The 26,158-nt window shown below is 33.6% G+C and overlaps 3 protein-coding genes across 4 annotated transcripts; 2 read left to right on the top strand and 1 right to left on the bottom strand.

Annotated features, from left to right (window-relative positions):
* Positions 1 to 1,131: 1,131 nt before the first annotated feature.
* On the top strand, positions 1,132 to 7,124 carry LOC115966217 (glutaredoxin-C4). Its single transcript, XM_031085463.1, has 4 exons — positions 1,132 to 1,406; positions 2,908 to 2,981; positions 3,550 to 3,648; positions 6,733 to 7,124. The coding sequence occupies exons 1-4, from the start codon at positions 1,231 to 1,233 to the stop codon at positions 6,807 to 6,809; spliced, it is 426 nt and encodes a 141-aa protein (XP_030941323.1). The 5' UTR covers positions 1,132 to 1,230; the 3' UTR covers positions 6,810 to 7,124.
* A 784-nt stretch (positions 7,125 to 7,908) lies between these two features.
* LOC115967371 (WAT1-related protein At5g07050-like) lies at positions 7,909 to 13,039 on the bottom strand. Of its 2 annotated transcripts, none has more exons than XM_031086451.1 (6): positions 12,719 to 13,039; positions 10,695 to 10,757; positions 10,093 to 10,420; positions 9,561 to 9,722; positions 9,198 to 9,349; positions 7,909 to 8,274 (listed from the first exon to the last, which is right to left on the bottom strand). In XM_031086451.1, exons 1-6 carry the CDS (start codon positions 12,919 to 12,921, stop codon positions 8,151 to 8,153), a joined length of 1,032 nt encoding a protein of 343 aa, XP_030942311.1. In that variant the 5' UTR covers positions 12,922 to 13,039; the 3' UTR covers positions 7,909 to 8,150. The 2 variants fall into 2 exon arrangements, with proteins under 2 accessions (XP_030942311.1, XP_030942312.1); XM_031086452.1 differs by having other exon boundaries at positions 10,606 to 10,757; positions 12,719 to 12,755.
* Positions 13,040 to 23,280: 10,241 nt separating this feature from the next.
* LOC115966320 lies at positions 23,281 to 25,816 on the top strand. Its single transcript, XM_031085571.1, has 5 exons — positions 23,281 to 23,820; positions 24,033 to 24,629; positions 24,831 to 24,950; positions 25,068 to 25,209; positions 25,659 to 25,816. Exons 1-5 carry the CDS (start codon positions 23,281 to 23,283, stop codon positions 25,814 to 25,816), a joined length of 1,557 nt encoding a protein of 518 aa, XP_030941431.1.
* Positions 25,817 to 26,158: the final 342 nt, after the last annotated feature.

Genomic DNA, 26,158 nt, shown 5'->3' with positions numbered 1-26,158 from the left:
TGAGTGTGGGGATAGACCGGTGAAGAAGCAGAGGAAGACGAAGAGGAAGAACTAAGTGATGGGTATTTCAGTATTTTTAACATTGCAACGGTAATAATACAAAACGTGCTATGCGCGTTTTGATTTATGGACCCCTGAGGGTCCATAAATCTTCCGCGTTTTCTCTTCAGTTTTTATAAAAGTTCAAAACGCAACTTTTATAAAAAAAACTGCGTTTTGAGCTTACCAAACGCGCAAGTTGGTTAAGCTTTTTTGAAAACGCCCTTTTTGAGCTCAAAAAGTGGAACCAAACGGGCTATTAGTCATTTAATGTATCTAAAGGTCGAATGGTAAGTTTGACCAAAGTTTTTTTTTTTTTTTTTTGGAGAAAGAAGTTTGACCAAAGTTTAGAACACTATAATTAGGCCAAAATATTGTTTTGGTCTTTAAATTTTATCAAAAGTTTTTTTTTTTTTTTTTTTTTTTTTTTTTTTTTGTCTTTTAAGTTTAAAAAATTTGTTTTTGTCCTTGATCTATTGAAAATTTTGTTTTTTCTCTAAATTATTGAAAATGTTTTACTTTGTGTCTTTAAATTTTTTTTTTTTAAATTTTTTTTTATCCCTAAACTTTGAAAAAGGTTCTTTTTAGGTCTCTAATTTTGTCTATAAACTATGACTAAAATAGAACTTTATTTAGAGACAAAAGATAAATTTTAGGCAAAGTTTAAGAATCAAAATAATATTTTATCCTTAACTAAAAAAATTAAACTATTATTTATAAAAATATTGTAAAAAAAAAGAATGAAAAAAACGAAAAGAATAAAAAAGCCAAGACTTCCAACATATTCAATTAATTAATAAGAGAAATACTATTCACTAAGTCCACGATATTTTTATAATAAATATTAAATGATAATGTATAGTTTTTTTATTTGAATTCATTGTTAAAATAACTTTTTTTTGTCTATTAGTAATAGTAATAGCAAGTAACAACCTGTTATACATGTATTATAAAAATATTATAAACTTAGCATTTACCAATTAATAACTACCCAAAAAAAAAAAAAAAACTACCGAGAATGAAAAACTATGAATTAAAAAAAAAAAAAACTTTATTTATTTATTCATTTTTTTAGGCATAAGACTGCGTAGCATCTTTGTTACTCATTTCATTTCAGTAGGTGTTTAGACTTTTACAGAGACATACGATCCTACACAGAGATAGACAGAGACACACAGAGAGCTTACTTCAATGGCGGCCGCGAGAACCACAATATTGTCAATTTTAGTAATAACAACAGCTGCATCTCTCTGGTGTGTTTCATCGTCATCATCATCGTCATCATCAGCTGACGCTGCTGCTGTTGAATTTGTGAAGAAGACCGTTTCTTCCCACAAGATCGCCATCTTTTCCAAGTCCTATTGCCCGTACTCTCTTTTACTCTCTCTCTCCTCCAATTTATTCTTTGTAATTCCAAGATCTTACATATATATATATTTGATTTCATTGTACGTATGTGTCTTTCACTTTTATTATATTCTCTTGCTATTATTACAATACAATTCATTTTGGTTTCATTTTAATGCACTGGAAGAACCAGGATTTATTTCAACTAAGATTAAAAGATATAGGTTGAAAACGTATTTAAAAATGTGGGTTTTAATTAGCTCAACTGCTAAAGTTTCTTAGTTTCAAATAAAAGATTTGGGTTTGGATCCTGTGGAAGAACCAGGATTTATTTCAACTAAGATTAAAAGATAAGGTTGAATACATAATTAAAAATGTGGGTTTTAGTTAACTTAAGTGGTAAATTCTCTTGTTGTCGAATAAAAGATCTAGGTTTGGATCCTGTGTACACAAAAAACTGATTGATGTCTTGGCAAGGTGATTAAGAAAAATTATCATAGAGCAGACGCTATAGCCATAGGTTAGGAATTAAAATTAAATAAATAAGGAATTAAGCAACAATTTCTTAGGCTGACAAACCCACATTATGTAAAAAAAGGGTTTGATTTTGAGTTAAGATTGTTCAGCGAAATCCCGGGGATTTTAATAGCATCCAAGGAGGGAAGAGATTGGTTATTCAAATATTCTGTTTGCTTCTTTTGTGTCAGTTTGGAGATAGAGAAAATCAAAGCAAGAGTTAATCAGGGGGACCTTTTTGACACAAACTTGAAAGAATAAGGACTAAAATGAAACATTGCAAAGGATGAGTACCAATTTGAAACATGGGGCAATGAGGATCAATTAGATCCACTTTTCGATCAAATCCTGTATAATTGGTAGTAGGAAGCATGGTCTCCATGTAATTTTACGTAGAAATTATTATCTTGATTTGTCCATGATAGGGTCTGTTCAATAAAGGATCATATATTATTTTTGGTAAATGTTCTCTTTAGTCTCATTTTTATCTCTTCTAAAATGTAATTCTCGGCCTTTCTATGGGTTATGAAAGGCACTGAAGAATGAACTTTTTACCACAATTAACTGCAAAATATTTTAAAGATAGTTCAGCAGATTCTAAATTACCAACATCTAAACAATTGCAAAGGATATCAAATAGAATCATAAATGCTATGGACTTGCTATGCATGCCTTTTGAATTGTAAAACTAAAGTGAATTGATTCTCTCTACTTTACACCTAGAAGCACGTAAAATTTCCTTCAAATGTTATTTAATAGCTTCTGTCCTAAGACAAATAACTTATGCAGTAATTTTGAGATTAAAATATTGTGTATACATAGTATGATGAATGTATACGTATTTTGTGTATGTTTCCGCCAGTGAGTAAAGTGAATTTAAAGCCAATAAAGGATTTCAACAATATTGCTTGCATGTGCAAGCTAAATAATTTATATTTATTTTTTAGTTGAATATTTCATCTCCTTTTTTTCACTTTTTCTAATTTTCCCCTTTTGGTAATGCAGGTATTGTAGAAAGGCAAAAAATGTTTTCAAATCATTAAACCAAGTCCCACATGTTGTTGAACTAGATGAGAGAGGTATGTGTGCAAATACCTTACTGATCAAAATGGTTGGTAGAAAAAGGAAAATAATGAAGGATCTTGTGTATAAGAAGCTGGTAACAAGTAAAGTAGAACCAAAGGCGTACAATTAGTAGCAATTAGCAAAGGTTATTGAATAGACTAGCAAACTTTTCAAGTTATATTAGTATGAATTGCTCATTCTTGCATATTAAGTTCCAGTTTTGGTTTTTAGGATTAGCATCTCAGCTCTATTGACTGCAAATATAATGTAGAAGCTCAAACTTATTTGGGGTTTTATGCATTGTATTTCCATTTCTGATTTTTTAATTTCTGTTCGTTCTTCTCTTTGATTTACTTGTATCTGTTTCAATGCACTGGGTTTACTATCGGAAACACATTGCACCTTTCCTATCAATATAACTTCTATTACCTATCAAATTTTTTTTTTTTTTTTGGTAGAAGCTCAAACTTGTATTCTGATAAACAAAGTTGAAAATTAGTTGCTCCCATTAAATGAAAACTGTGTAATTGTGTGTGCCTATGTATGCGCATGGTTTGAGTATGTTCACTCTGTATCTTGTAGATGATGGCTCAATCATTCAGGATGCCTTAAGTGAGATTGTTGGGAGGCGCACAGTACCACAAGTGTTCATAAATGGAAAGCACATTGGAGGTTCAGATGGTAAGTTTGTTTTCTTTTAGCAACAAATTTATACTGCCTTTGTTTGTAACAGTTATATTTAATTTAACAAGAAATCACTGGAAAACCTGTGATCTATGGACATTGACAATTGGACATTGAGTGTCATGTTTGTACACAAACACAGGGTTCTGACTTGATAACCCAAAAAAAGCAGGAGGCAGGTAAATTCAAAGTATAGGAGTTGTCTTGTGAAGGAAAGATGGTGGGATGGTTGTATTCTGTGGTAATTGGGATGAGTGGATTAGGTTTGTAACAGCTGTTTTGATTTGTAGGTTCTTTTAATACAGAAAAAGAGGGCAGTTGCACAGAGATTAGAATAGACTAGACATATAGATGGTAAAGAGATAGAAGGAAGGAAAAAGAAAAGGAGACTAGAATAGAGCAGAAATGTGTTGGATTCCTAACAAAGTTAAGGGTTTCTTGGTTAGTGGTTATTATAGAATTTTAGCTGGCACCGCTTCCATTGGGTTTCCTTGGAAAAGTATTTGGAAGCAAAAGATTCCCTCTAGAGTAGCTTTCTTTGTTTGGACTGCTGCTTTAGGGAAATGCTTGACGATTGATAATTTACGTAAAAGGAAGGTGTGGATTCTGGATTGGTGCTACATGTGTAAGAGAAATGGTGAATCGGTTGACCATCTATTTCTTCATTGTCCTTTTGCTTTGGATCTGTGGTCTATGGTTTTGGGCCTTTTTGGAGTTTCTTGGGTTATGCTGCAGTCTGTTCTGGGGCTGTTATAGTGTTGGCAAGGCAGCTTTGGTCGTCATCGAAATGGTTATATTTGGTCCATCATTCCTCATTGCTTATTGTGGTGTCTTTGGAGGGAGAGGAATAGTAGATGTTTTGAAGATACTGAGAAATCTATTCCTGACCTCAAGCTTCTCTTTTTTAGAACTTTAAGGGATTGGTTGTTTGCTTTGCAAGATAAATCTTTCCCCTCTTTTTTTGATTTCCTAGACTCTTGTAGTTTTTGTATTTGATTTCTTTTCCCTTGTACACTCCCTGTGCACTAGGGTGTCCCCTTTTTTATCAATATATCTTTTACTTATCAAAAAAAAAAAAAAAAGAATAGAGCAGAAGAAGAAACTAAGGAACCTGCCATAGAACTCTGAATTTCATAGTTAAGCTCTAAATGTTTTGAGTACAATTGATCATAGTGAAAGGCTCTATTAAACTTGGTTGGCTAGTCATAAACTTCCACTGATAAAGCTTAATTCTTAAATAAAATATAAAATAAAAAAGCTAATAAACTGACACAGGCTACAAGAAGCTTAGGTTCATGTTTCAAGTTTGATGTGGGGCCTCATGGGCATCCCCTTAGGCTACTGTACTCATTACGAGGTCTTTTTTTATTTTCCTTTGTACTAGTTAACTGCTAGATTAACTTAGTGTTCATTAGTTTTAAGAGTCAGTGAGTGTACACCATAATGATCACGATGTTCAGTTCTTTCAATAAAAGTCTTATTATCTATATATATAAAAAAGGAGTCAGTGTTTCGTAATTTTTGAAGTTCTAGCCATGGGCTGTGTATTTTGCCTCAGTCAGGGTCAAGTTCTTTTATAGGTCCCTATCAAAGGTGAGCCAACCCCTTGTCTCAGCACCCCTACAATGGATGCTCAGTGTGAGGCACTTATAGTATGGCACTGGCAATATGTGCCTAGCCAAGTGACTCATGCAAGCTGCCAAGCATTTCTGGTGAGCATCATGTTATAGTACAGTTATGTTTTGAAAAGATACGGTCACCTAGGCTGATAAAGTTCTGCATGAACAGTACGACTACAGTACTCATGAGTAAAAGCTCAATAAACTAGGTTATTTGATGATAAGTCCTTTTATAGAGTGCTTTATGCTGGAGGTATATGTTCTTTTCTGTGGTGGTGGTCTTTCTTCTCCTTTTATTAAAAGAGAAGATTTTTTAATATGGACTTATCTTACTTATCAAAAGAAGAAGTATTTGGAGTGTCAAAGTTCCTACTAAAGTAGCTTTTTTTTCTTCACTTGGACAGCTGCTTTAGGGGAAATTCTTACAACATATAACTTAAGAAAAAGAAATACAGTTGTTGTGGAATGGTGTTTTATGTGCACAAAGGATGGGGAGTCTGTTCATCATTTACTTCTACATTGTGATATTGCTAGAGTTATGGTCTCTAGTGTTATGTTCATTTGGGGTGCAGTGGGTTATGTCTAATAGGGTGGTTGATTTGTTGGTCTATTGGAAGGGGCACTTCGCTAGTCACCACATCGGCGATATTTGGATTACAATCCCTTTATGCATAATGTGCACTATTTGGAAAGAACACAAAAGCAGGAGGTTTAAAGGACTGGAACGTGCTGTGACAGATCTTCAGCTAATGTTCTTACATTCCTTGTATGATTGGATGATTGCTTTAAGTTGTCATTCATTTTCTAATCTCCTTGACTTACTAGATTGTTGTAATTTTAGTTGATTTGTGGTGCCTCTCAAGTACACAACCTGTGTACTTGGAGGTGGTCTTTATTCACTTTTAATAAAATTTCTTACTTATCAAAAGAGCCCAAGAAAGCAAAACGAGGACAACTTCTAGGAAACAGTAGAACTGTAGTTACACAAATTTCAATACTGTCTAGGAATTAGACTAAGTTGCATGTGGCACCACCCGTGCTCTTTTTTGGCAAAACTAAAAATGACATGGAAGAATTTCAACTAAGCCACTCTCAATGGGTGAATCATACGGACTTGGCACTATGTATATGTCTGATTGCGAATTCAATATATTATTAAACATCTATATGTGTTTGGGTAGTTTTTGCATGCATAAGAACCATAAATAGTAGTCACAGTAGAGATGTTGAAACAATTATAACAATAATAATTAATAACTACATATAACCTTCTAAACAAAAATCGTTACACCCTTGCAATTATGTTGCTTAGTGTCCCTAGCAATTCTTTTGTTAGTGTCCATTCAAATGTTGGACATGGCTTTGACACGACTCCATGTTGTTAATTGTCCAGCATTGCCATACTTTCAATAGAAAAGTGCTCTATAACTCAGTATGAAACTCATTGATGTATTGATTTCAGATACTGTTGAAGCATATGAAAGTGGAGAACTGGCTAAGCTTCTCGGCATTGAGGTAGAAGGAAAAGATGATCTCTGAACCAAATCATTGATAATAAGAGACTTATAGACTTATAGTTCATTGTGGAGTAAATGCAGATATGCATTAGTGCTTATATTTTCTCTCTTTGTTTCAAGGGTACAATAATGACTTCGCATTTTAACTTGTAGTCTCTTTTGTTCATCATGTGTTTGTAAGTCAAGCAGGATTGCTACTTTTGTGATTTTATGTTATTGGGATAAATTTAGTTTCAATTTCTCCCATCAAATTTTACTAGGATTGGAGCAACAAGCTTGCAATAGTATGTAATGGTGGAAAATACTAGCTCAATGCTTCAAGTAATCTTTTATAGTTTCTTTGTTCTAGAATGCTGGCATTTCAAATTAGGGGTCAGTTGTGCGCGTTAGGCTTTCAGAATCCTCAAAAAAAAAAAAAAAGGCTTTCAGAATCCTCGTATTTGGTTGATATAGGGACATAAATTATTTGCTAACTATTTTATTCCTACATAGGATTGATGGGCTTACTTTACCATGGTGAAAAGATGTGTAAGCTGGACTTTCTGTGTACCGTAGGTCCTGTCTATTAGCATTTCTAATTCACCGAATTTAGGAAAGCCTATAACGTATGAAAGTTCAAATTGTCTGCTTTTCACCAAAGAAATTATAAAACCCAAAATAAAATTAGCTATAATGATTTGAATTAATTACTTTCTCAAATGTCACCAAGAGCTTTGTGATTTAGTGATACTGTCTGATTCTTTTTATAAGGGGAATTTGTGTTCAAATCTCGTTTCACTTGTTTGTAAGAAAAAGAAAATACTATCTCAGTCCCCACTTTGGACAAGTTAAATCTCAAAACTACGAAAAATTATTATTATTATTATTATTATTTCTGATAAACCAAAAAAGCATCTTATATTTATAATATAATGCATATTACATATGCTCTTTATATAATATTTTCCCCTTACAACAAGTTAGGGTAGGAGCATATGAACGCATTAAACATATACTCCCTAAACTAAGTAGTACCACTGAACCATAAGTCTCTTCTCTATATAATATTATTTGGTCATGAATTTTTTTCAATTCTTTCCATTTTTGTCTTGTATGATTGTATCCGTTTATTTTAAATCTAATGACATCAAAATATTATTTATCACAATTGCTCAACAAAATTATAATACAAAAGTCATTATCAAAGCTTAAAGTTTGCTATTTTTGGAGTTAAAGATAGCCCATCCACTATGAGATGGAATGAACAGAACAAAAAAGAAAAAGAACAAATAGAACAATCTGCTTTTCCATATTACCAAGTCACTTAGCCATAGGAATGCCATGTGAATTACAGCTTCTTGTTGAAATCTGGCTTCTCTCTCGTTCATGGTTGAATTAAGGGAGAGTAAACAGAATCATCAGTCACAATTCCTTTGTTGTCCATGTCATTGTTTTTTGCCCAGAGAATTAGGTACAGGCCAAGTATAACCAAAACAGCTCCGACAATGCTACAACACAACAAGGAATCAACAAGCAAAACAATTTAAACGAAAAAAATGGTCTGCATCTTTTATTTTCTTACTTAAATTGGAAAGTTGTAAGGTTTAATAGAGTAATACCTAAGCACTCTTTCATATGCTAATTAGCTATTAGAATAAACTTGCCACTAGAAATAGGCATCAGGTTGGGGCTATACTAGAGGCATGCTTTGCCCTTTTGCAAAAGTGTGTTAGGAACTAGAGATCACTTGCATTCTCAGTGCTCTTATACAATGTCAATTTGGAATGTAGTGCTAAGAATATGTTTGTTAAGCAGGCAAACTGGTTTTTGGGATGATGAGCTCAATTGGTGCTTCTAGATTATAAAGAGTAAACTTGCTTGGACAAATTCTTAATGTAGATTAAAAGTGAATCTGGTATCTTGTAACCTTGATTCTAGAGTGACATACGTTAGATTAGATTATCTGTTAGGTAGTGTGTCTAATATGTACATAAAGATCTTCACTATTGGACTCTCTGGTATTTATCTCCACAACAAATTGGTGTTGGAGCTTTGTGATTATTATTATGCAATTAGAAAGAATGTTCAAAAAGAGTTCAGATGCGGGCAAGAATCAATAACAATGCTTGTCAAGAAAATCCAGTGAGGCTGTGTTAGCAAGAGCATGCTTCCAATGCTTGCTACTAAGGAGATTTTAACATGGCTAGTATTAGGAATGCATTCTTAGATAGATGAAAAAGGAATGAATCCTCTAACTAGATCCTATTAATAATGAATGCTTATGTTAAGATCTGTGGCTCAGATTATGAAAAAAATAAATCCATGCCAGTCCTTATTTTTCCATTAGCAGTTTGACCATGTTATAGTGGTAGAGATATGGGGGTCACAAAAGAAAGGGGACATACACTTCAGTGCATCACTATAGACATACCTGCCCAAATATGCAGAATTTCCCAGTACAAATGTCTGTAGAAAAAATGAGAAAACCACTAAAAGTGGGTCAAATGCCGATGTGAATACAGGACCCTTCTTCTTAATGGACCAAGTCATCACATAATATGATAATCCTGTCACCACAATTCCCTGAAATTCCACACACATGATCAGTGATTTGTTTTGAAGAATGAAGATGAAAATTATATTTTTCTTGGAATGTAGTACACTTACCTAATCTTAACTGTTCATCTAATATGTATATATATGGCAGTGTCCTATGTTTAACGATGAAAATTAACTAGCTAGCCATGGTACATTTGAAAAAGAGTATAACTCTGTAGGTATGTATATGGCTTACTCCAAGTAGTATGGTAACCAAGACAAGCCCTTTTTCCCACTTTAGATCCCAAGATGACCATGATATCACAAATGCAGAGACTACGGCAGTTTGGATGGTGCCAAATAAGCTCATCATTGCGGTTAAGGATAGTTCTGCTGGGCAAAACTGAATGACATGACCCTGCAATACTACAAGACTACGTCATCCAATAAAACAATGATGAGTTGAGTATGAAAAAGATGCACGCTTTTGCGTGACAATGTTAATCTCATTATATAAAAAGTCCTGTCATCGAGTGCCCTACATGCGATTATTAAGGTAGAATTTCCAATGTAATCAAGTAATTTTTTCTATGCAATTGAGCCACTTTCAATAAAAAAACCCAACTTGTTAACTATTGCTGTTTTCTAACGTTGGGGATTTGTTTTATTCTCCATAACGTTTGCCTTAAGGCCACCCGTTAACATACTCCTTATATAAATACTCAAAGTTCGAAGTTGAAGTAAAATCATTGATCAAATTACAAAGAGTTTTATTCTTTTCTTTTTACCACCAAAATATTGGAAAAGCTTTTTGCAAGTACTCCAACAATTATCATTATGCTGCCAGTGAAAACATCACTGGTTGCTTGAATGTTGAACATAGAGTTTAACACAACTGGCCCCTTCCACAACAGTACAACCAATGCCCCGGCAGCCGTGAGTGCTAAACCCCATATCTTGGCTTGCCCGTTGATGCTCCAACATTTGAGCTTTTCTTGATGGAAAATGAGGGCCATTACAAATACTAGTGAGGGGATCAAGTTCAGCCCAACGCTTTGATAGGTTGATGCTACAAATTGCAGGGACATTGTGAATAGCACTTGGCTAAGAGAAATCCTAGACACCAATTTACAAAAGTTGAAAATAATTAACCATATTGCTCAAAGTAGGACAGGAGTTAGCTTTCAATATGTCGCATCACATTGGTATGTTTCCTATAATGATAATTAAACCAAAAAATGGTGCAATCTTTCATGAAGAGGTGTGCCAAGTGCCAAATGTGGAGCAATTAGGTCTCTTACCATATGTGTAAAATTATCAAGTGATCTGAACTAATCTGATCTGAGAAAAACTTCAAGCTCGTAGAACAAGAAGAAGTGTTATACTTAACTGCAACAACCCCAACAGGAATGCATAGCATAGTATCTTGATGGAGAAAGGAGGCCTATTGTTCCTGCAACCAAGGACAGCTAAAGGCTTAAAATATGGACATAAATCGAATACAAATAATAAATTTTCATGGAAAAAAATAGCACCAAAGGTATGTTTTTTTATTGTGAGAAGTATTTTATTATTTTATCTAATATTATTTCTATTATTACAAGTTACTGATCATAGGCAACGCTTTAAAAACCAGACTGTAGAAAATACTAAAACAGTGAAGTTCCACATTTTGTTGCAACCATGTGGATAACATGTATCATTTAGTTTGTGTATCCGAGTGTCTTTTAATTATCATTAACATCCAATCAAAGTTGTTTTGGTATTGTTAGTAATTGATTGGCCAAGGAACTGTTTCCAATTGTTAGATTTAATGAATTAATTCACCATCTTCCAAGTCCTGGGTTCAATCCCCAGTCACCATCTTTCTTCTCATTTAAATTTTGGAAGAATTGTTGATTTAACACCTATTACATTTACACTCTAGGTGACAAAAATTAACTTTTAAGAATTGTTAGAGATATATTAGACATATTAGTCCAATATAATAGGCCCAAGCCCAGTCTTGCTCGTACTGGTAGTCTAAGGTTTAGTTGCCTATATATACTTATGTTACGGTTCATTGTAACACAGGTTTTTATACAAGGGATTCCTCCGTGGATGTAGGTCGACAAGGCTGAACCACGTAACCCTTATATTCTCAGTGTCCTACTCTATGTTTCCCCTTTCGCATCCACTCTATCATATACAACATGGTATAACATATCGTGTTGTTAATAATATATTTAACATGGTATCAGAGCCAAACTTCATTCTTGGCATCAAACAAATGCTTTAGCAAGTAAAGAAGATTATCACGTGCACACCACCATCTGAAGTCACACATGCTTGCTTGTTGGATCTAGACTCCACAGCATCTCGTAGCCACCATCGCTCAATGCTGTGTCCAAGATCAACAAACTTAAGCAGACCTGTGACATGAATCTCAGATTTGTGCAAAACAAGCCTTCCTTTCGAGAAACCAAATACACAACCATACTCCTCGGCCTCCTGTGTGGAAAACCCAGAACTCCGGTCACCATAAGCCACTGCATTTGCCACACGCGCTACTAGAACATTCGAACACAGTCCCAAGCACCGCTGAAGGTTCTCCACTACTAGATCGGAATTTGGCCACACGTGACCCGACCCAGAAACTCGGAACTGACCCGGACCATGTATCTGTTGACTTTGACCTTGAATCAGTTGACTTTGACTTTTTGCGTTGACCTTTGACCTAAAGCCAAAATTTATGAAATGGCCTATCTTGCTCAGTTTTTCCCATAAATTCCAATTATGGACTCCGTTTCTTCATTTGAAACTCCGAAATTGGTTAATTGGCGTATTCTTCAATGTGGTTTTTTCCAAGGCATTCTTCAAGGCATCTTCTCATGCTTATCCAATCTCAAGTCTTCATCGAGTTTCTGCCATGGGTTTGAGGGATGGTGTTAGAGATATATTAGACATATTAGCCCAATGTAATGGGCCCTAGTCCAATGTAATAGGCCCAAGCCCAGTCCTGCTTGTACTAGTAGTTTAAGGTTTAATCGCTTATATATACTCATGTTAGGGTTTATTGTAACACAGGTTTTTGTACAAGAGATTCTTTTGTGCATGTAGGCTGACAAGGCTGAACCACGTAACCCTCATGTTCTCAGTGTCCTATTCTATGCTTCCCCTTCCGCATCTACTCTATCATATACAATGCTAATAATATATTTAACAAGAACATTGCCTTACTTGATTCTATAGTATTGTGAGATTGTTTATAAACTTTAATTCAAGTTTGTTTTAAAAAATATTTTGGAAGATATATTTTGTGCCTATTGTTAATTTTTCGGATTGAACTTTGTTTTTTTGAAAATGAAAAAAAATCTGTGCATTGTTGGAAAGATATAATCTCCATATACGTGGAGAGATGAAAGCAACACTGACCTTTCAAGGAAGAAAGCGAGAAATGACAAGAGAACGGTGGCGATGACATGCTCGTAGACCACAAGGACGAGGGCACTGACGCCATTGGAGGTTAGTGACTGTACCAATATCATGAATACAGCAAGGAAGAGTTCGTTCAAAGTGAGGAACAAGTATGCCTTGCTTGCCTCAAACCCCAACAACAAACACCTTGTCATCTCCATTTTTGTTGTCTAGCTAGCTACCATTGCTGTGTTTTTTCTTATATATGGAATGTTCTACTATTTTGGTTTCACCATGTATAGAACAGTCCTAGCTACGTTGACATTGGAGAGGGAAGGAGTCGGATGCCTCTTTGAATGGTAGATTGACTGTTAGATTTTAGAAGTACTGGAAGCACGTGTTGAGTTCGGTCAAATGTAGGACAGCAATTAATCTTTATTTATATATATATATATATACACACACACACTACTACTACTATTTAAGGCATTTTTTCTTTTTGGATCGGATTTTTTATATTTCAAAATACCCCTACACTTTAGATTTAAGTAGAGACAAAATTAAAGAATAGTTAGATAAAAATATATGTCTAATTTACACTAAAACATTGCTTACAAAATAGAAATTAATATATATATATATATATATTAACACTGCTCTTATTTCTTGGATAATTATAAAAAAAAAAAAAAAAAAAAAAAAACCTAAAACTACTCTTTGCCTCGACGACATGAAAGTTTCATCTCAAAAAAGTTTGTAACCATAAAACCTCTGCACGTAAAATTCAGTGGAAGAAAAAGAAAATGAAAAAGTAATTTTTATTATTATTTAATTTGAGGTCTAAAAGGAAATGGTTTAGATTATTTTATTTTATTTTAAAATATCACTTAAATAATATTTAGTTTATAAATAATTAATTTAGTCAAATATTTTTTTATATTAAAAATTTTTATTATTTAAAATGTAATATTTTTACTTTTTAAAATGAGTAATTCACATGAAAGATCGATGTTAGGTATATTATAAATTTTTACCATATACAAATTGAGACATCACTAATTAGAAAAAGGTGATTAAAACATTTACTTATTATACTTTTTAAGTAACATTAATAATATTCTTGTTAAGTTTGTAAGTTTTTCATTGTAAAATTTGTAGTAGTTTTGACATTTTTTTAGATAATGCTAAGAGCATTCGGATAAGTTTGTCTAAAATTTACATCTATTTTAGCATAAAAACCTATTTTTTCAATTTTACATATTTACTTTTCCAAAACACTCACATCAAATTATCTATTATGCACTATATTTTATTTAAATAATAATAATAATAATAATATTATTATTATTATTTTATTAATATCTATCTCTTTCATAAGATATCTCTCTCTCTCATCTCAACGACCTCTCTCAATTCCAATTCTCACCTTTGGTCCTCACTCCCTTTACTCTCTTCCTTTCTCATATCCCAAACCCGTGACAACAGCACATTTGGCGGCAATAGTGGTGGCAAATCTAGGCAGTAGCGGCAATAGATCCATTTGTTTTTTCGTTTGGTTTTTCATGTGGGTTTTCTGTTAGGTTTGGTTTTGATTTGATGTTGGTTTGGGTTGATTTGGTTTTATTTTCCATTAATTTTGGGTCAATTTTATGGTGAATTATTAATGGTTGAAATGGGCTGCGGTGGTGGTGGTTGGGTGGTATTGGGTTGGTAGTTGGATGGTTCTATTGTTGTTGCTACTGCTGGGGATGTTGGGGAAGAGAGGGAGTTTGACAAGAGTAGTGGTGAGAGAGACAGAAAAAAAGAATAAACTATTATTATACACAACTATAGTAACAGTGTAAATATACATGATTAGTGTAGCAAATGTGTAAATTTCATGGTTTTAAAAACTGGACCAAGGCAAAAATGGTTTTTGCCTCTAGTTCTTGGTTCAACTCGGTTTTTGACCAGTTTTGGCTAGTTTTTTGATAATTTTTTACCAGTTTTGAGGATTTTTACTGGGCGGGATTGGTGCCTAGTTCCCAGTTGAACTGGTTAGAACAGCCAGTTTAGTTTTTAAAACCATGGTAAATATGCGTTTTTATACACCCACTAATGTGGGTAGTTTTTGGGGATAATTGTTTAAATTATTCCACTTTTTCTATTTTAGAAAAACTAGTGTGGATGCTTTAAAGCTACAATAAATTTTTGTACAAAAATACTTAAAATTGATATGATAATGGATGTGATTGATGACACTACAACAAGATAATAAATTAGTATATAAAATTACTTCTTGTGATTGATGACATGTCAATTTATAAGACCTATGTAATAAAATTGAGTATCACTCCATTTTTTGGACATTTTAAGTGTGGAGAAAAAAATATACCACTTATATATATATATATTTATATATATAAATAAATAATTATTTATTGTCTCAAAATTTAGGGGCCTTTCTTTAGTAGGGGCAGGGACGGAACTAGGTGAGAGCCCAAGGGGGCCAGGACCCTCTAGTCTTAAGAATTATATGTATTTATATATATATATATATATAGGTATTTTTTTTTACAATTTTATATTTGGGCCCCTTCCCATACAATTTTACATTAATTTCATTGTAACATCATTTGCATTTGTTGAAAAATAACATAAGGCCCCAAATTTGTCCAATCAACTCCAAAATACACCCACATCAATCTATGTATCATTGTACAAAAATACATTTGTGCTACAGTAACCATGTAAATTACATAATTACTGTAACACAAATGTTATTTTGCACATTTACACAATTAGTATAGCACAAATGTATTTTTGTATAATAATACATAAACTGATCTGGGTGTATTTTGGAGTTAATTGGACAAATTTACACAATTACTGTAACCATGCAAATGAATGTTTTAGAAATTATTTAGATTGAGGGCAATGGCTTTTAGTTGAGGAAGAGAGAGATGATTTGAGATAATAATAAAAAATGATAAGAAAATAGTATTTTGGTGAAATGTTGTGTAAAATAAATAATTTGATGTGAGGTATTTTGAAAAGTGGGTATATAAATTTTTTTATATTATGCTAAAATAGACATAAATTTTTGCTTGTGTTGACACAAATGCTCTAATGTAGTAAGAAATAATAATTGCATTATAAATTTTTTATGAAACAATGATTTTGTGTATTTGTCTTTATTGATAGTTTGTTAACACTAAATAGATACTTATTTGAAATTTCATGACTTTTTTTTCTTACTTATACTCCGCCCCACTAACTCGAAATCTTGGGTCCATCCCTAGGGGGTTCCTATGATTTGAACTAATAACAACTAACTATCTATGATTTGTTGTGAAAATGTTGTGGACGTATCATTTCTCATAATAATTTCTTATCAAGTATTTCAAAACTTATAGCACACATGCATATGACACGGGACATCACTAGTTTTTAATAAAAATCCTGGGCAACCTCTTAACAAAGTATACATATCGCGTTGCAAATGACTTACCAACATGTAAATTAACTTGTTGGCTGATAAATCTTCAAAATAAAATGTTTCAAGTGTATATCATTTCAACTAATAATTTTGTTTCACCCATTTTATTCCAAGTTTCAATAACTTAAGGTTTTTCCATGTGTTGCATTCATTGAGAAGAAAATAGAATACTCTTCATTTAACCTTCTGCCTAAGAAATCAATTTTAATTGTCGCTTTAATTATATTTAGAATTCTTTTCTATTCAGCAAAAATAATAGATTTTTTTTTTCATTTTTGAAAAAATATTAATTTATTCTCACATGTGTTTAATGAAGTACATGCATTCATTTCTAAGTATTAATTTTTTATAAGTGAGACACTAGTTATTAATATAAAAGGGAATTTATATGATTTTTGTTTTTGCTCAAATAAGTTGGGAGGGAGGAAAATGAGGGATTTTCCAAGGCAATGCCACTAAGAAACTAGAGTGTTGATAATTTATATGGATATTTTTATATTATTTATATTAAAAACAACTCACTTGAAATATGACATTCTTGATCAAGATTTTTTATTATAGCCACAATTGAAAATAATAATAATAATAATAATAATAATAATAATAATAATAATAATAATAATAATAATAATAATAGAATACAAAAGAAAATTAAATAATGTACGCAATAAAAATATAGAAAATAATTATGTGGTTAAGTAATTAAGTTAGTCAAAATAACAAAATATTTGTGAGTTCTTATTCAAACAATATATTCTTTTACGGAATTATATTAATTATAATAATTCATATTATCTTTCCTTTTTAATGACATGTGATATAACTAATTGTCAAATATAATACCACCCAATAAGTATTATGCAACTATTAAAATAACTTTTTATAAAATATTTTTATATAAAACTTATAATGTATTCGCGTATTATGCCGGACATCTGTTGGTTATAAACAAGAGAAAAACACCAAACATTTTATGTGGTTCAGTGATAAATCATGCCAAAGGACAATGAGAATAAATCTACTATATATCAAATAGAAATTACAAAGTATCTATGTAATCAATAAAAACCCTCAATTAATAAGATCTTTTAAGCCTCTCAAACTCTTTAATTTTAAGAGCATTCTCATCAAAGATTGTAAAAATTATAGTATTTAGTGCCCGTTTGGTTCAGCATTTGAAGCCCAAAATGCGCTTTTTCAAAAAGGTCAACCCAGTTTTGCGTTTGGTAAGCTCAAAATGCAACTTTTTTTATAAAAGTTGCGTTTTGAACTTTTAGAAAAAACTGAAGGCAAAACGCGGAAGGAAAATGGTGAGGCAACGGTCCATAAATGAAAACGCGCACTGCACGTTTTGATAGTTACCGTTGCTAATGATGAAATTCCAGAAATACCCATGAACAAACACAGAACAAACACTACAGAACAAACACTACAAATCATAACAATAAACAATCTTTCTCTCAAACATAATCAGATTACCAGAATACAAACTCAAAAACACAGTTTTAAAATTAATCAAATCATAACAATAAAAGCAAAAAAAAAAAAAAAAAAAAAAGACAAAGGACAGAAGCTTGCTGACCCATCTGGACTGGGTTGGGGACGAAGATGAGCAATAGCACGAAGATGAGAGCTCCTTGGAATGTTCTTAAATGACGGAGAAAAGGAAAATTTTCTTATCAGAGAGAGTTTTGGAATCAAGTTAAAAAAGAAAAAAAAAAAAAACAAGAGAGACAGAGCTGGAGAAAGAAGGACCTCCTGGAATGTTCTGATGAATGAGGGAGAAAAGGAGAGTTAAAAAGAGGGGTAGAGATAATGGAGAACGTGTGGAGGAGAAAAAAAAGGAAAAAAAAAAGAAAAAAAATAAAACTAAACGTATGGTTGGTATGGTTGAACGTGAAATAGAAAAAGAAAAAATAATATAAAAAATAAAAAAATCCAAATTGAGAAATACTACAGTAATATTTTCACAATAAATTTTAAGTAGCAGATTGTTATTAGTTAATATTGGTTAGTAAAAAAATAATTTCAGTTGTGGGTTCAAATTAGAACTAGTAACAACTTTTCACATAAATTTTATTGTGAAAATATTGCGAAAAATGTTGTAAACGTAACACTTCTAATAATAAATTTAATACAGTAATTTGTTATTGGTTCTCATTTGAACCTACTAATGACATTATTATTTTTCTTATCTACCATTAACAACTTGTCATATAGACTTTATTGTGAAATTTTTGTAAAAATATTGTGTCTATAATTTGCATTAAGAGAGATAATTAAAACAAAAAATTCACTTATATATATCTTGTCATTTTTGGTAATTTATAACTCAAACCTTCACTTTTATAAGTACTAGCCAAACACTCAGCTTTTTCAAAAAGAACTTTTTAACAGTTTTTACCAAACACTCAGCTTTTTAAAAATGCACTTTTTCATTATGCACTTTTTGAAAACTCCACTTTTTGAACCAAACTCACCCCTAGTATCTAAAAAAACCTACTTTATAACATTTAACATATCACTTTATAATACAACCTACCTCAAAACTTCTATTTTTTTTACCACTTCATTTAAATATTCTTTCTTTATTACTTTTTATTCTTCCTCTCTCTCTCTCCTCTGTCTCTCTCTTTCACAACCCAACTCTTCTCAGCATCGCTGGCCATCGCACTACCAACAGTCACCACAAAACCCACCACCCAACCACCCACCAAAAACCCACCACCCATACCACAACCACCACAAACCTACCACTCATGCCACAACGAAAAAAGAAAAAAAAAAAAAAAAAAAAACCTCCACATCCACATCCACATCCACCACATCCACCCACCACCACAAACCACAGCAAAAAAAAAGAAAAAAGAAATGAAGCCTCCACCACCGCCGCCACCAGCTAGATCCACCTGCAACCACAAACCATAATAGGGGAAAAAAAAAAAAAGCATTTACCTCCACTGTCACTGCCACCAATCAGATCCACGACCATTAGACCTCGTACCCATGACCCAAAATCCATTAAAAATACCACACCATGACCCACGACCCATGACCATCGGACCGTTGGACCTATGATCCACAAGAACCAAAACCATGACCATCAGACTGTCGGACCTACGACCCATGACCCACAAGAACCAAAACCACGATCATTGAACCGTTGGACCCACGACCCATGCCCATCGGACCACAATTGCCGATCATTAGACCATCGCTGCCACCACCCACGACCATCGGACCATCAGACCACGACCTACGACCACGACCATGACCCACAACCCAAAATCAAAACTCACAGTCATTGGACCCATGACCTTGACCATCGGACCACAACCCACAGCGGCCCTCAATCGCTAGGCCACAACCATCGGTGGCCCATAATCGCTAGATCACAACCATTGGCGGACCACAATCGCCGAACCACGGGAGAGAGAAGAGGGAAGAGAGAAGAGAGAAGTGAGAGAGGAAAGTGAGATAGAAATGAGAGAAAAAGAGACATTGGTGAATAAAAAACAATTTTTTTTTTACAATCCAGCTACAGTGAGCTGTTATTGATAACAGCTCACTATAGCTCAATGCTAAAATATTTAAGATTTAGTATATTTGATGTAGGTGTGTTTTTATCATTCGAAGTATTAAAAATGTTAAAAAATAGCATTTAGTATTTTTAGCACATTTGTTAAGAATACTCTAAGCCCTCAAATTGAAACAATAGCTAGCTCCTCTCTCTGTGTTTATATAAAATTTTTTACTGTTCACACAAATATTTATAATCAAATAGGACCAGATAAAAAGACCTTATTTTTCACACAAATTCCTACCAAGTAAAAGAAAAGAAAATTGTTCACACAAAATCCCAAACAGAAATAATTTTGTATCACTTTTTTTTTCTTCATAATTCACTGATAAATTAGGATTATGATAAAAATTGTGTTCACAAAGTTTTTAGATTTTCTTAGCATGCGTTGTGCAAATCACACTAAAAGATTTTTACACTCGTGGGCAAGACCCACATTGTGAAACTAAGAAAAATAAGACTATAGATACAAACATTTTTACAAACACTTTATCATTCTCCAAACAATAAATCGTAAGAAAAAGTATGATGTTAATAATAGGTTTATATTAAAATTATTAATAATTTATCACATCAATAATTTGTAAAAATAATTGTTACCGTAATTGAGAATGGAGCCAACTTTCAAAATACAATATTATTGATGACGTTTCACAAATATCCACACATCATCAGATTGTCTTTTATGCATATTGCAGGGATTGATGCTCTTATGGTGCTCAGCTAAGTACCTTAGTCCAACTGGAGAGATTAACGTGTTCTATGCTGCAGCGGTGATTCTAGTAGTGGGTATGGCTGGTCAGGACCCACCTCAAAGAGCCTTTCTTGCTGATCAATTGAGTGATGAGGTAGAAAATCCAACAGAAGAAAAGCAGGAAGAAATAGATGATCGTACAGATATTTTGTGGCGAGTTGCCAGGTTTTCTGGAGCCACTATTGCTCTCGTTTCCCTTCCAAATTCTACATGGATGGGAAATGGCCTTCGGAGTTTCCGCCTTGCTGATGGTAGCAAATCTTTTGCTATTCTTGTTTGGCTATGGTCTCTCCTGTTACAAACTCCACAAACCAGACGGGAGCTCCTCTGGAATTATTCTTCGAGTTTTAATGGCAGCTAGACATAATTGGAGTCGCAACAAGCCTCGTACAGAAAAAGGGTTTTATTGGAAAAACCATAAACCACAACCAGGACTGATCGAGAAGAGCCATGGTCAAACATATTTGTTGCCTAAAGTTCTATTTCTAAGGTAAAATATCTCTCACACACTATTTTTAAGAGGAATTATACCCTGTTTTAGGTGTATTTTTCCCTATCTTTCGTAAAAAAGAGTTATTCAATATTTATATATATGTTGTATATACGTGCAATGACATCAACCATATTTGTTCACATAGTTGTAGTAATGAACATGATTAGTAAACTTAAACAACCTAATAATGAATATTAAAAAAAAAAAATTTGCACCAAGTTACACTCGATATAACTTCACAAGAATTATAAATTTTTTTGATCATTGATTACTATTAGATCTAAGAGTCAAAAAACACTCATAATAATATTATTATTACTTCCTAGAAATTAGTGATTTAAGCATTAACTCTTCTTATTAAAGTTTAAAAAAAAAAAAAAAAAAAAAACTAAGCATTAACTCTCCACTCTCCTCCATGTCATCATCTTCTTCCTCTCATAAATGACATATGATGGATTTCATTTGAAAATCATAACGGTGCTTGAAGTTGCAGTGGATATACATAAACAAACTTTTTTTGTTTTGTTTTGTTTTGTTTTTGTTTTTGCTTTTGTTTTTTTTTAAATTGTTGTAGTATTATCTATATTGAAAGTGTTTTATTATTTAAGCTTATATGTCATTTTTTTGTCCAGTTTATCCAAATGAACATGTTAGGATAGTAAATCGTGCTAGGGGTCTAAAGGCTGAATAGTGCTTTTTCAGAATATCTAATATAATACATTTTCGCAAAACATATTGGGAGCATGGTCCGAATCATATGGAAAAGTATACAATGTAAAAGGAAATGATTAAAGGGTCATACTAACAAGAGCTCTTAAGATATTGCTTAACAATCTATTTTAGCATTTGTCATCATCTTATTTATTTATTTATTTATTTTTTCCTTTAATAAAAAGAGTTAATGTCTAAATTATTAATTTCTAGGAAGTAATAATGATATTACTATGAGTGTTTTTTGACCCTTAGATCTAATAGTAATCAATGATTCAAAAAATGTGTAATTTTTGTGAAGTTATAATAGGGGCTTAGGATTTTTAGAAAAGCAAGAAAGTAAAATTTTGGTTTGGCAAACTGATTTATGCTGATAGGAAGAAGATAAAACAAAAATTATGCTGAAAAGTAACTTGGTATAACTACGAATGTCTTCGTGATAACTTCCAAAATTTTGTCCTATCTCTCATTAATGGACACCACTGCATAATCGACCAGGCTATGTCTTAAAACCAAACCTGAAGTTCAACAGGGGAAAAAAAAAATGAATATCAATTATCTGTCAAACCCAACAAAGTATATATTGTTTGTCCCCGAAAAGTAAAATTAACATGTTGCCAACCAATAAATCTAGTTTCAGGAATCATTACCTAAAATGAATAGGGGAGCTTTTGAGAGGAAAATATAATGGTGATACCATTCCTTGGCTCCATGGTAGATCTTTGAGAAGCATCTACCACTCATTATCCATTTCAGTAGGGTCAAGACCCAAATTTTGCTCAAAAAAAGAAGTGCTGGGATGCTTAGAAAAGCCAGTAACAGTACTTTTGGTTTGATAAACGGAATTATACTGATAGGAAGAAGAAAAAAAAGTAAAAATAATGCTTAAAAGAAACTTTATATGATTGCTCCTTTGTTCGTGATAACTTTCGAATTTCAGTCTTACCTCTAATTATTGGACTTGCTTATCAACAACCGCTGGAATATCTATATAAAAAATATTATTATTTTTCCAATGTTTAAAGTAGAATTTCTAGTATTATAAAATTTGTTTTATTTAGTTAATAATTTATGTTCATAGTACTCACAAGTTTAATATTTACGAGGAAAAGTATGCGACAATAATTGAATGGTATCAAAAAATTCTAGGGCCTATTTGGTATTGTTATTTAAACAACAATTTTTAGTATTTAAACAGCACAACATGTATTTCTACTACACTTAAACAACATTATTAAAAATTTCTTACCAAACAGCCCTAAAATCCTAAATTACACTATGAAGGTTCAATTGTACGTGAACTTGACCATAACGCACGTTCAAACACTTTATTTGTGGATGGGATGATTCGAACTAGCTAGACATCTCGTGGACTATTTATTGCCACCCATTCCATGCACAGCTGCAGATTGGACGTGACGCTATCAATAAAATTTGTTTGCTAATTGATGTGAATATAATATCGTTTGCTTTTGTTGAGTCATTTGGGAACGTGACAAAACAGTTAAAAGAAAAAAACAGAAAAAATTAAGGAAAGCGGAGGAGGTTGCGATCAGGGGGTACAATGGAGGGGGTGTTGAAATTAAAGAAGGGAATAAAAGAGCTACCGGTGAAAGAAGAAAAGATGTGGAAGCAGAGGTCTAGAGCCCTTTGGTTGCATGAAGGAGATAAAAACACACAGTACTTTCATAGTCGGGCGACACAAAGATATAGGCGGAATAAAATATGTGAGCTGATGGATTCAGAGGGGCAGCGCTGCATGGAAGAGGAGGATATTGCACAGGTCCTAATTGGGTACTATCAAGGATTATTTGAGTCGGCTAACCCATGCAGTATAGATCAGGCCGTGGCTGACATCCCACCCTTTATTACACCCGAGATGAATGATATGCTCCAAGAGGAATACACAAGGGTTGAAGTGGATAAAGCTTTGCACCAGATGGAAGCTCTTAAGGTGCCGGGCCCCAATGGCATGCCTCCAATGTTCTTCCAACATTATTGGCAAACCGTTGGGGATGATGTATCAGCGGTGGTGTTAAGTTGCTTAAATACAGGTTCTATTCCTCCGTCTATAAATAAAACTTTTATCACCTTAATTCCTAAGGTAAAAAGCCCTACTCTTGTATTTGAATATCGCCCTATATCTTTGTGTAATATTCTTTACAAACTTGTATCCAAGGTTATTGCAAACAGGTTAAAAAGAATTTTACCAAATCTGATCTCGGACTCGCAAAGTTCTTTCTAGTAAAAAAAAAAAAAGCAATTTCTGACAACATTTTGGTGGCATTTGAAACTCTTCATCATATGAAAATTCAGAAAGCAAAGAGTTTAGGGTTTATGGCGTTGAAGCTTGATATGAGTAAGGCGTATGACCTAGTTGAGTGGAGTTTCCTTAAAAAAATTGTGGAGAAAATGGGCTTTGGTGCAAGTTGGGTGAAGTTAGTTATGGAGTGTATTAGTATGGTGTCTTTCTCAATTTTGGTGAATAGGGAACCAAAGGGTGAGATAAAACCATCTAGAGGAATAAGACAAGGTGACCCCCTCTCACCTTATCTCTTCCTATTGTGTTCTGAAGGGTTAAATCGGTTGATTCAGGGAGTAGTAAGGGAGGACAAGATAAGGGGTTTCTCGTTGTGTAGGAATGGACCACGAACTAGCCATCTCTTTTTTGCAGATGATACTTTGATCTTTTGTAGAGCGGTGATGGGTGATCTCCTTGCACTTCAAGACATTCTGAACTTGTATGAGAAAGCTTCTGGCCAACAAATAAATAGAGGGAAGACGACAATTTTCTTTAGCAAAGCTGTTTCGGTGGAAAGGAAAGTGGAATTATCAAACTTTTTAGGGGTCCTGGAGGTTAAGGAGTATGAGAAATATTTGGGGTTGCTTGCGGTGGTTGGGAGAAATAAAAGAGTGAGCCTAAATTATATCAAGGAATGCGTGTGGAACAAGTTACAGGGTTGGAAAGAGCAACTATTATCCTAAGCGGGTAGAGAGGTTCTTTTGAAGGCGGTGGTCCAAGCCATTCCAACCTTTGCAATGTCTTGCTTTAAACTTCCGGTGGGTCTATGCCATGATATTGAGATGTTGATAAGGAAATTTTGGTGGGGGTAGCGTGGAGAGCAAAGGAAAATTCATTGGAGAAGTTGGGAGGTCATGTGTCAGCCAAATGAGCTTGGAGGTTTAGGTTTTAAAGACTTGGTCAAATTTAATGAGGCCATGCTTGCAAAACAGGTGTGGAGGTTATTACATGATCAAAATTCTCTGTTTTATCGAGTGTTTATAGCCAAATACTTTCCTTTTGGAACGGTGTTTGATGCCAAAAAGTCTTTCGGATCATATGCATGGTAGAGTGTATTGAAGGCTAGATCAGTCATAACTGATGGTATGTTATGGAGAGTGGAAGATGGCTTAACAATCCGGGTTTATTGGGACAAGTGGCTACCTGGGAAATTCCCTTCCAGGATCGGTGCACCACAGCTTGCTACCCCAGGTGATGTGCGTATATCTTCCTTGATAGACTAAGATACCAAGACTTGGGACTGTGCATGGATTGATCATCTTTTCCTACCTTTCGAAGCAGAGAAAATTAAGGCAATACCTTTGTGTTTCACTCACCAAGTTGATTGTTTGATTTGGCCAAGAAGTAGGGACGGTGAATACTCTGTTAAAACTGGATATGAATTGCTGTGTGAAAGGGAGCAAATGGAGAAGGCTTCGGTATCAGATACGACAAATAAAAAGCTCTTCTGGAAGCGGCTTTGGAAGATGAATGTACCAAATAAAATAAAAAATTTTCTCTGGCGAGCGTGTTCCGAAGCACTACCAACACAGTCCAACGTAGCCAAGCGAAAGTCCTAGACGATCCAACTTGCCAGCTTTGTGGAAATGAGCACGAAAATATGATGCATGCTCTATGGTATTGCAAAAACATTCTTACAGTCTGGGAATCGGGGTTTGGGTGGTTGAGGAAAGATTTCCCAACGGTGGTGTCATTCTCGGACTTGGTATCGCTGGTTGGGGAGCACTCGAAGTGGTTGGAGCTCTTTGCTTTTGTTGCTTGGTCAATCTGGTGCAGGCGGAACAAAATGATGCAATGAATCATGTTTGCCTCTTGGGAAGATCATGGACTCTACTGCCTCACTTCTAACCTGTTGGGTTCTAAGACTTTAGGTTTAAATGTATTAGAACTTCAATTTGTAATGTTGGCAAACCATGATCAAAACGTTTTAGTTTTTGTTTTAGACTTGCTTAAAGTGTGTTTATATGTAAAGTTGGAATCGAGTGTTCTGCAGGATTTACTATGTAAATCTGCCTGGCTCGATCGATCAAGAATTAGACTCGATCGATCGAAAGTCGTGCAGATTGTTTTTTCTGCAGAATTTCCAACTTAGCCCAAGTCCGTTTGACGTGTAGGGTTTTATGTTATGTCTTAAATATAA

Source organism: Quercus lobata, chromosome 11 (genome assembly GCF_001633185.2).
Source record: "Quercus lobata isolate SW786 chromosome 11, ValleyOak3.0 Primary Assembly, whole genome shotgun sequence".
In the NCBI taxonomy this organism is placed as follows: Eukaryota; Viridiplantae; Streptophyta; class Magnoliopsida; order Fagales; family Fagaceae; genus Quercus; species Quercus lobata.
Note: the sequence above shows the minus strand (reverse complement) of the source record. Positions and strands in the feature narration are given on the sequence as shown.

Coding starts and splice junctions, on each gene's coding strand:
- LOC115967371 (XM_031086451.1), bottom strand. CDS start 12,921: ATGGAGATGACAAGGTGTTTGTTGTTGGGGTTTGAGGCAAGCAAGGCA. Junction 9,350..9,560: donor TGGTTACCATACTACTTGGA/GTAAGCCATATA, acceptor GTGGAATTTCAG/GGAATTGTGGTGACAGGATT. Junction 8,275..9,197: donor AATTCTGCATATTTGGGCAG/GTATGTCTATAG, acceptor GTTGTGTTGTAG/CATTGTCGGAGCTGTTTTGG.
- LOC115966320 (XM_031085571.1), top strand. CDS start 23,281: ATGGAGGGGGTGTTGAAATTAAAGAAGGGAATAAAAGAGCTACCGGTG. Junction 23,821..24,032: donor TTATCACCTTAATTCCTAAG/GTAAAAAGCCCT, acceptor ATGAAAATTCAG/AAAGCAAAGAGTTTAGGGTT. Junction 25,210..25,658: donor ACCACAGCTTGCTACCCCAG/GTGATGTGCGTA, acceptor ACATTCTTACAG/TCTGGGAATCGGGGTTTGGG.
- LOC115966217 (XM_031085463.1), top strand. CDS start 1,231: ATGGCGGCCGCGAGAACCACAATATTGTCAATTTTAGTAATAACAACA. Junction 1,407..2,907: donor TTTTCCAAGTCCTATTGCCC/GTACTCTCTTTT, acceptor TTGGTAATGCAG/GTATTGTAGAAAGGCAAAAA. Junction 2,982..3,549: donor TGTTGAACTAGATGAGAGAG/GTATGTGTGCAA, acceptor TGTATCTTGTAG/ATGATGGCTCAATCATTCAG.